General features: G+C 33.3%; 2 protein-coding genes across 2 annotated transcripts; both read left to right on the top strand.

Annotated features, from left to right (window-relative positions):
• Positions 1–5,471: 5,471 nt before the first annotated feature.
• Positions 5,472–8,555, top strand: LOC145566610 (uncharacterized). The gene is made up of 6 exons (XM_081625974.1): positions 5,472–5,479; positions 5,561–5,637; positions 5,728–6,400; positions 6,924–7,790; positions 7,880–8,205; positions 8,365–8,555. The coding sequence occupies exons 1-6, from the start codon at positions 5,472–5,474 to the stop codon at positions 8,553–8,555; spliced, it is 2,142 nt and encodes a 713-aa protein (XP_081482100.1).
• Positions 8,556–8,567: 12 nt separating this feature from the next.
• Positions 8,568–10,047, top strand: LOC145566609 (uncharacterized). Its single transcript, XM_081625973.1, has 2 exons — positions 8,568–8,766; positions 8,834–10,047. The coding sequence occupies exons 1-2, from the start codon at positions 8,568–8,570 to the stop codon at positions 10,045–10,047; spliced, it is 1,413 nt and encodes a 470-aa protein (XP_081482099.1).
• Positions 10,048–11,007: the final 960 nt, after the last annotated feature.

The following is an 11,007-nucleotide window of genomic DNA, read 5'->3' as shown; positions in this document are numbered from 1 at the left end:
TCTATCAATACACCACTTATCTCGTTGCACCTGTTTTTCAAGCATACAACAATCCATAAAAGTTCTCACTAGACACTACATAATTTATTTAATGTTGACTACGCATCGAACGGGTTTCCCACTCAACCTCCCCCAAATAAATTGAGGTAAATGACACGGGAGCTAACCGTGCCAGCATCAATAACCAGACATAGGTGGCGGAATTCCTGCACATAATAATAATAAAAGGAATGTAAAGCGTCCTGTACTCCAGTAGAAGTTATGATCAAATATAAAGTCACATAACTCCCCCCATATGTTCATACTCAAGGTATTTACGTTCCAAGAGTTTTGGTGCGTAATCTCTTTCACTTTACGTTATTTACAGATTATTAAACTTGGTAATGACTCTTAAACCATAACCATTCAATCCACAATAATTATTCAATGAATCAAATATACTAATTTAATTCTTGAATAATTAGTGACCACGTAATATTTAATATTGAACCCTTTTTAATTCTACCTCGGTGTCAAAGACACCTTAAACGCATAAAGCGCCACAAATCCTATCCCTCGGTGTTGAAAACACCTTAAATGCACTAAGGCACCATAATATAATTTATTCCTCGTGTACATAGACACTTATATAGCTCTTTCCTCATGCTTATAGCATCAATAAAAATTATATGATCCATAATAAAATTCCTTTTCAATACTCCAAACCAAATTAAACATTTAGTTTAATTAAACATGCTCTCTAACATGCCACAAATAAATATGTGGTTCATAAATAATATTCCAAGCAATAATTTTCCATCCAATAATCCATCACAAATAAAACATACTTCATAATACAATCACCAATAACATCCAAGTCATAATTTCCATTTCAAATCTAGCATGATACTACTTGTAATCAATTATGGGTAATTAAAATTTCTTAAAGAAACTTGATTTTAAATGTTCTACTAAAAATTCCAGCACTATATTTTAATTAAAACATGCTGTAATTAAGCTTTAAAACACTTTAATCAAAGGTCTAAACCATTATACATCGTAACCCATCAATAATTTACAAATCAAGAACCTAGGGTTTCAAAAATTTGGGCTTTTTAATTGAAAACATAATCTGAAAATTAATTAACATATTACTTATAATCAAACATCAAAAATCAAATCCCAAAACTCATAATTAACAATTAGATTTAGGAATAAAATGGTTTTTAAAAATAAAGTTTTAATTTTTTTTTTTCGAAAACCATAGCAAACGACAGCCACCTGGCTGCTGCCGGTGCCGGCGGCTGCCTGCTTAATTAAATACTTATCAAAATACTTATTTTAATTAAAATACGTATAAAAATACGAGGTATTACATATAAGAAAACGGATGTTTATGTTGTTGCTGCATAAATGAACTCACAAAGAATATGACTCTGAATTTTTCTCTAGATTTGCAAAGGTGATAAATCTCATTGTGTATTGTATCTTTATCGTGGTAATTTCATGAGATTCTTTCTGGAAATTTTAAAAGATGCAATTTTGATTCACACATTTCTAGAAAAGGAAGAACAGGAAGAAAAAAACAAGAAAAAAAAGGAAAAACTACAGAAGAAAGCATCTACAGATTCAATATAAAGCATACATTGATAAATCAACTTTTCTAAACCACACACTGAGCACAATCTACAAAAATCTATACCAAATATAATAAATTAGAAAAAATAAAGCTGTATTCAACCACTTAATGTAATCTACAAACACTTAAAAGTGAAAAAAGATTCTATAAATCTATACCATTATCAAGTACATACATTAAAATATTTTTTTTTAAAAAAAAAAGAAAAAACCTTATTAAACAGTTAAGATATTCTGCCTATAAATAAACAGCTTCATATCCCCCCAATGTACACACCATCAACCATTATTTCAACTCATATCACATACTTCTAGTTACCTAACTTGCAAAATGTCTGAAAATTCAAATAAAAATACCAAAAGCTCCCACCTTCCTCTTATAAAACAGAACAATTTCGGCTTATCTTAAAATACCATTACAAATTACCCATACCTATACACTTAGCATCAAAGTTATTGCTAAAACGGGAAATTAGCATTAAAATTTGTGCTAATGTATCCCTATAATAATTACTTTGGTACAAATATGTAGCTTGCGATTAAATTCACTGCGCAGGAAACGTATTTGTATTAGAGTTTCTTAATAATAATTTAGGTGTATTGTTAATATAAAGTATCATGTGAATATTGGAAATTAAACACCTAAATAACACCCACGTTTGGCATTGAAGCAAATGGAGTTGGCATTTACATCAAACAAATGGAATCAATATCTTACAAAAGACGCCGCCTCCTATCGAACAACTTGGGAAAAGTATTCCAACGTGAAAAAGTTGGGATTTTGGAGAATTTTGCATGTTAGTTAAAAATGAAATACACTTTCGCTCTAAAGTTTACCATAAGAAAAAACATTGAGTTTAATGTAAAAAGTAAAATTGTTCTGAATATGTGAGAAGAAAGATATGTTTTGATTAGAAGAATCAATGATCAATATAGATTATACATGACCACAATGTAATTACTATTTAGAATAAGTCAAAGACAAGAAGGATTCTTGTTATGTCATGGTGTTCCATTTTATTTTTGGCTGTGTTTTGATATTTAATTTTATTTGCAAAAAAATTGATAGAAAATTGCTTATTATGTTTCCAACAAAATAGTGCTTTTGATTGAATTTCTGCAGATTTTTCATGTACATTGCTGAATATCTTACATTTTTCATGAATATTATATATTACCACGTTGCAAAATGCTTGCAAAATCCTCAAAGTGTACAGAAGGTCAAAGTGTGTCACAAAAAAAAAAAAAAAAAAGGTAGGAGTACTTTTAAATGAGTACATGATATATCAGTCATATAGGATTTACACCAAAATTTATGTTTTTTTTAAAAAAATACTTTGATCACAGAGACATGATGCAGTAAACAAGATAAAATCAATGCAAATCAAAATATAAAATTAGGTTTAACTGTGTAAGATACAAAAACAGTTCAAATTCCAAGTGGTTAGTTGAACAAATGAAGAAAATCCTTTACCTCTTTGCTATCATTACTGTTGAGTCAACTTGCTATCCCCAAGAGTGAACATTGCTCCCTTTCGTTTGGGAATCCCAACTCCTACCAGCTCCCAGTTAATTAAACTTGGAAGAACCCCATTCACCATCATTTTCGTTGTTGTTCGATCTTTTGCCAGGATGGATCTTTAGACTGTCCCCAAGTCACTTCCTTGTTATCTACTTTTTAGATGTTCCTTGGGAAACAAGGTGTTGATTACCCTGACCAGAGCTCCAGCTACCGGACCCTTTATGACTTTTACCCCACGATTAGTCCATCCGCCCAAACTTCCTTGATCACTCTTCTTCCAAAGATTGCCAACAGTTTATCCCTATGTAGACTTCTTGATACCAACATTACTAGCTATATCCAAGGTTCTTCATTGTCGTTTTCCACTCGAAAATACAGGCCATTTGAATCCCCTTTCTTCTCACCTCAACAGCCAGTCATTACTTCTTTCGAACTCGGCATCCTTTCCTCCAGTAGAATCCCAGCCTTTAGAACTTGAGGCTGATACTGTTCTGAATCTGATTTGTTTTCCTTCAGTAGTTTATCATTCAACCCACTTGTTCCTCCCAGATTTCTAGATTTTCCAAGAAGATCATTTTTCTTCCAGCCAGAACCATCAGTTTCTTTTGCTGGTTTACCCGAAGCTTTACAGGGTTCTTTTGAATTACAATTACTCCAAGACTTTGATGCATCCCAACCATTTTCCTTTGATAAACTCTTAGGCTGTGGAAGATCCTTCTTTGGTCCCCAAGCTGACCAACCACCACCTTCTCCGGAGCCGAAAGCAAGATCTTTTTTGGAATCACTTTCCTTCCACCCTGCATTTTCATCACCCTCTTTGCCTGCACCCCATGCAGATGAAAATTGTTTTAGTTTAGACCCGGTTCAAGTCTTTGAAGATTCCCAACCTTCAGTTCTTGGTGAATTTTCATGCTTCGACAAATCTTTCTTTGACCCCCAATTTGCCCAATCACCACCTTCTACTGAGCCAGAGCTCTTAAAATGCTAATTATTATACAAGTAAATCTAAATTTAATTTATTTCAAAAGTAAACTTTTTCATATTGTTATATCAGCCTTAATCTTAGCAATTTTGTATACACTGAGTGATCTTAATCTGACCTCATTAACAAAAGGTCTAAGACCAATCTAAGCAGCCTGCTTCTCAATATTATGGGTATTAATAATTAACTCACACTTCTTTGTTATGAACTGCTTTACTTTTCTGTTCTTGCATTCTTTTTGACATCTATTTGAGGCTTGAGTGCTTGACAGAAGTTGTGGTAAAGTATATCATTAGAAGAAACATCAAAACTATAAATGTACTATATGGCATAATGTTAAACGGATTATTCACTTCTAGAAGGTGCAAATAATTTTGATACTATAATTAGCTTACCTAAAGTGCCTAAAGATGAAGTCAACTATCAATTATTTGAAACTATATTTAGAGGGTAATTTAGAATATGAAACATAAAACAAAAAACTTCAGCAAACAGGGTTGGATTTAGACGAATAAAAGGACTCCTATAGTACTTTAGGAATGATGCCCTGGATTGTGCACAATCCAGTCCAGACATGTAATTGAACTTAAATTTCGAATCATATTAGACTGGTCTCAGGTTCTTCATATACCTGGATTCGAGGTTTTTGGTCCAGTCCAGAAAGAAAACTGAATATACCATTAACCTTTGATTAACATTAGCCCCCAAGTCCAACTGTAACAAAATATCAGCTTCCTTTCTTATCAGCAAGAGCCCACCCGACCCCACCTTATAAAGTTATAAGCTTATAATTGGTTCATCAAAGCCTTTAAATTTTTTTTTCGTCTTTTACAAAACATCCATAATTGAAGATCACACATGCCTCCTTTAAGCTCAAACACACAAAGAAAATTACGGAAGGGAAGAATATTTTCTACTTGGACACCTTAATCCCATAAGGAAAAAAGATATTAAAAGATAATCCTTTACACATGGGATGATAAGAGTATATTCTTGGTACTACTTAGACTATTAATATTCTTAGTTAGTTACGTCTTCATCCTACTTAGCTAAACCCTTTGAAAAGATTAGCTAACTAAACTTTTTTATTGTGAGATCACTTAAGATAATTAGATCAACATACCTTTTCTATTATGAGTTCAGTATACTGTTACATGATCTCTGACCTTTTAACCATTATTAGCTATCTTTTCCCTTATACAGGTGCATCAAAATTACTTATTAGATCATTCTATTATTATTAATATTAGTTGTTATAACTTGTCAGATGAAATCGGAAGTTCTTCACATACACATCAGCGACGTTCAACAAAGCATAAACGTTTTTTTGAAGGTTCCTCAACCGTGAATATGCCAAGGTATTCACTAGGTTAACGAGATTATGTAACGTCTTAAAGATACAAATGGTTTACTTTAATTAATTATCATTTCTTGTGTAGGGTTAATCGAGAACAACATAAAAAACCCCGTCAAGAAGGTAGAGTCAAATTGTCAGAAACTATGATTTTTAAAATCAGTAAATTTATCACTTTTATTTAACAAATGAAGCTTATTATGTGCAAATGTTATTATTAAATCTACTTTGTTTTCTCTTTCCAATCCACAGTCTTACCAGCTGCTGTCATTGGGCAACCTTTACCAGAAGGTCCTTTTAAGCTTGGGAATGTGCACTATTGTCTGCATTGTAATGCAAAAAAGTTCAAGTATGAAACTTTACACTTTTGTTGTTGCAATGGAGAGGTTACGATTGCAGCAAATGAATTTCCTGATGAGTTATGTCGCTTGTTTACATCACAAGAAGAAGATGTTAACCATTTCAAACAATATAGCCGGATGTACAACAACCTTTTTGCTTTTAGTTCAATAGGCGGCAAGACTGAATCATCAACATATAAAGGAATATATGTGTTCAAAATGCACAGGCAAGTATATCACTCTGTTCCGGATCTAATCCCTAATGACAATAAACCTAAATACCTACAACTCTATTTTTATGACAGACAACACGAAATTCAAAATCGAGTTAAATGCTTTCCACAAGTACGAGAAGATATTGTTCGTATACTGATGAAGGTTAGTGAGAACAATCCTTATGCAAGATTTTTTAGATCGTTGAGGGAACAAAAGATAGATGAAAATACGCAAATTGTCTTAAATCAAGCAAAGGTGCTAGATCAACGTGTATACAATGCACCGTTGTCAGATGAAGTTGCTGTGTTGTGGCCCGATAATATCACTTCCAACCTGATCGCCACTCCGCATATTCTTGTGTATGGAAAGTCTGCACAACCTCATTGAATTTACCATTATTACGGGTGCTATGACCCACTACAATATCCATTGTTATTCCCCCATGGTGAATGTGGTTGGACCCAAAATCTTAAGAAGCGAGTTGCTGTTGGGACCCGTCAAACACGTCAGATCCTATAAATTCCTGTGCAGTTCATACCATACAAGATTTTTTGGATGAAGAAGCATCATGTAAGTTCATGCTATACACACTTACAAAGCTTTTTTGAAAAAAAAAATAGTCTGTTGTGCATCTTGAGTAATTCCGATTTATTTTTCGAAAATGTAGGTGCTATTCAACGAAGAACAAGAGCTGATAAATGTATCTCTCCACGAGAGTATTATGCTTACAAATTGCAAATTCGACCAAACAATATGCTTCTAAGAGCAGGTCGATGTTTCCAACAGTTTGTTGTGGACATGTATGTCAAAATAGAAAACACAAGGCTCGATTACCTTAGAAACAATCAGGATACAATTAAGAGCTGATCTTTATCAAGGTATTTTTGATAGTGTAACAAGTGGAGAAACAGATGCTTCAAAGATTGGAAATCTTGTTATTTTGCCTCCATCATTCACCGGCTGTCCTAGAGATCTTAGACGCCGATATTTGAATGCTATGGCATTAGTTCAGAGATATGGCAAGCCGAATCTTTTTATTACCATGACATGCAATGCAAATTTGCCGGAAATAAAGGCTGAACTACAGCCTGGAGAAAAAGCGCAGGATAGACCAGATATAGTAGCTCAGATATTCCGTGCTAAACTATTAGCGCTTAAGAAGCAGATTATGAAGAAAAAAGTGTTGGGTGAAGTGGCAGCAATGATCTACGTTGTTGAGTTCCAAAGAAGGGGATTACCACATGCACATTTCTTGATTATACTAAGATCTAACTTCAAGATAAGAGGGCCAGCAGATTATGATAAATTTGTTTCGGCAGAAATACCCTCATCTGATAATCCTCTGCTTCGTAAAGTTGTCTTGACTCATATGATGCATGGACCGTGTGGTAAGCTAAATCCAAAATGCCTTTGCATGCAAATGAATGGGAAAAAGCTAGCATGTAAAAATGGGTATCCAAAAAAATATGTAGCAGAGACATCAAACAACAGAGATGGATATCCTATATACAAGAGAAGGCAAACAGGTGAAAAGGTAAAAATTAGAAGAGGTGAGTTAGACAATCGATGGGTGGTACCTTACAATCCGTATTTACTACTCATGTTTGACTGTCACCTAAATGTTGAGGTATGCTCAACTATCAAAGCAGTGAAGTATCTGTACAAGTATGTTTATAAAGGCCATGATCGAATCTCATACAAGATATCTGCTACGACTGATAATAAAGTCGATGAAATTGAACAATTTCAATCTGGCAGGTCGGTAATAAGTATTCAATTTACATAATTTTATTCTTTCTTCATAATTTCAAATATATCGCTGAAATTAAAATATAACAATTTTGCAGGTGGGTATCCCCATGGCGAATTTTTGGGTTCGATTTGTATGAAATCTATCCTCCTGTCATGCCACTGCCCGTACACTTATCGAATATGCAATCCATTGCCGTAAGACCCCATGAAAATCTTAATTCAGTTGTGAGAGATCCGAAACGTTCATGGACTCCATTAACAGAATATTTCTCAATGAATGCAAAAACAAGCGGTGGCACTGGACTTTTATACGTTGAATTCCCAGAGCACTACAGATGGGATGCACAAATAAAAACTAGGATTCAGAGGCAAAAAAAGCTCACTGTTATTGGGCGGATGACATTTGTCCTACCTGCTGAAGGTGAGTGTTTTTTTCTTCGACTTTTGCTGCTAAATGTTAGAAATGCAGAATCTTTTTTACACCTACGCACAATTGAAAATTACGTCTGTGCTACATTCCAAGAAACTGCTCAATGGCTTGGTCTTTTAAAAGACGATGATGCTGCATCTATATGCTAAGCCGAAGCTTTTGAAGTACAACTACCAGATGCTTTGCGAAGGCTTTTTGCAACGGTTCTCATCTTCTGTCAACCAAGTGATCCATCTGCTTTATGGAACAAGTATTACACAACACTGTCAGAAGATTTCAGTCACAAGTTTAAAGGTGATACTGATAAAATCAAGCAGCTAACTATTAGTGTACTAGAATAGCATCTCGAATCAATGGGTAAATCGCTCAAAACTTTTGGTTTAGATCATCTGAGCTACACCGTTGCTGATGAATTCAGAAAAATAAGAGATATAGCAGATGCTCAAGATATAGCTATTCCAGAGGAATTCATAAATTCAAAGGAACATTTGAACACAGCTCAATTTGAAGCGTTCCAGTGTATAATGAAACACATACATGAAGGAAAAGAAGGTGCTTTTTTTTATTGATGGACCGGGTGGAACTGGGAAGACCTCTTTATACAATTGCTTATATGTAGAAGTCAGGATTATGAATAAAATTGTACTACCAACTGCAACATCCGGAATAGCGGCATCGAATCTTCCTTCAGGGAGAACAGCTCACTCAAGATTCAAAATACCGGTTGACCATGAGAACTCTTTGACATGTGATGTGCCTAAACAAGGTAGTTTGGCATATTTGATAAAAGAGACAACTCTAATTATATGGGATGCAGCTTCTATGGCCAACAAGGCAAATTTACACGCTCTAGATTTGCTGCTCCAAGATTTATGTGAAAATACAGCGCTATTTGGTGGCAAGCTCGTTATTCTCGGTGGAGATTTTAGACAAGTTCTACTAGTTGTACCTTACAAGTCACGGAGACAAGCTGTTGAAGCAAGCATAGTGACTTCGTACATCTGGACAGCTCTGACAAGATTTAAACTAAAAGAAAATCAGAGAGCTCGTGAAGACCCGACATTTAGTTCATTCTTGTTGTCTCTTGGTAATGGTGAATTACAAAAAAGTGAGAGCGATTATGTCAGGCTACCCGATGGAATGATTCAACACTTGCTTATGGAAGAGGATCCCATTTTGAAGATTATAAATGCAACATTTCCAGAAGTTGAAAAGGGAACAATAACATCAGATATCTTTGCAGATAGAGCAATTTTAATACCTATGAATGATGATGTTGATTTGGTGAATACAGTCTTAATAGATCAATTTCCAGGAGAATTAGTAACTTACAAAAGTTTTGATGTGATGCTCAATGATACATGCAACATCTATACGACAGAATTTATAAATAAACTTTGTCTAGGAGGAATGTGTCCCCATGAGCTCGTTCTCAAGAAGAATTGTCTAGTAATTTTGCTACGCAACATAATGCCTTCTGAAGGACTCTGTAATGGTACAAGATTACTTTGTAAGACCTTTCTGCCCAACGTTATTGTCTGTGAGATCTCTGTTGGACAATATAAGGGAACACCTATTTTTCTGCATCGAGCAAATTTGCAACCTCCGGCAAATAGCAGCTATCCTTTTGCTTTTGAAAGGAAACAATTTCCAATTAAACTATGTTTTGCCATGACAATCAATAAGTCACAAGGGCAAACATTTAAACGAGTATCAATATATCTTCCTCGGCCATGCTTTTCACATGGTCAATTGTATGTGGCACTATCTCGGGCTAAAAAGCTGAAAGTGTTGTGGTATATACCACAAAACCACCTGAAGGGTATCATCTAAACTCGGTTAAAAATGTAGTGTCTTATGATATTTTAAGGTACTCACAAATAATTTAGCGTATAACATTGAAGATTTTGTTTTATGTTCTGGGTACAATATTAGTTATTGAACCTTGTTATATAATTACAATAGATATCGTCTCATTACATATTTTTTGATAATCACATCAAGCTGATATTTATATATAGACATCATTGCCTCCAATCTTGTAAGTATATCTTCTTAAATCTTTTAAAGTCATCTTTTTTCATATTAAAATTTGGCATTTAAAATTTAAACATATGAACTCTATAATATAAGTTGAACTAATTAAAAGGTTTATGGATTTATCTCTACAGTTTTTCCAATTCAGTAGATAAAAAATAGAGCAACAAGGATAAAGTCTCAGTTTAATAGGTACTATTTCCATCTACATTTATTACTTTTACAATAAAAATAAGTAAAATTATTGTTTGACAGGGATTATAAATTATTTGTTTCATGCTATATATTCAATTTGATTAGTAATTAGACTTCTTTTTGATTAGTAATTTGATTAGCTAAAAACAATAAGTAATTTGGACCTTTTTTTTTATTTATTTTTTTTTAATTTTCAAATCTAAAGATTACATATGGAATAAGCTTAGTAACAATTCAATTCAATGATTAATTATTATTGATAATTTTATAGTAATTTTATTCCTTTTAAACCATCTTTATTAATAATATACATACGTTTGTAAGTGTTATAATGTTTTAGGAAAAAATAAAAAGGAATCTGTCTTTTTTTTATTTATTTTTTTTATTTAGTAAACCAGAGATAATTACCCTGTACATTTTTTAAAAAAATAATAAAAAGAAAAATAGCTACCACTGAATTCTAAAACACTACAACTAAATTATAATATATAATAAAACACAAAAAGAACAAGATAAGAATAAATTTCAGCTGTCAATTGCTTCTTTTTTAATAAAATAAAA

The sequence above is a fragment of the Chenopodium album genome, chromosome 11, assembly GCF_948465745.1.
Source record: "Chenopodium album chromosome 11, dcCheAlbu1.1, whole genome shotgun sequence".
Classification (NCBI taxonomy): Eukaryota; Viridiplantae; Streptophyta; class Magnoliopsida; order Caryophyllales; family Amaranthaceae; genus Chenopodium; species Chenopodium album.
This window is presented reverse-complemented; position numbering and strand designations above follow the sequence as displayed.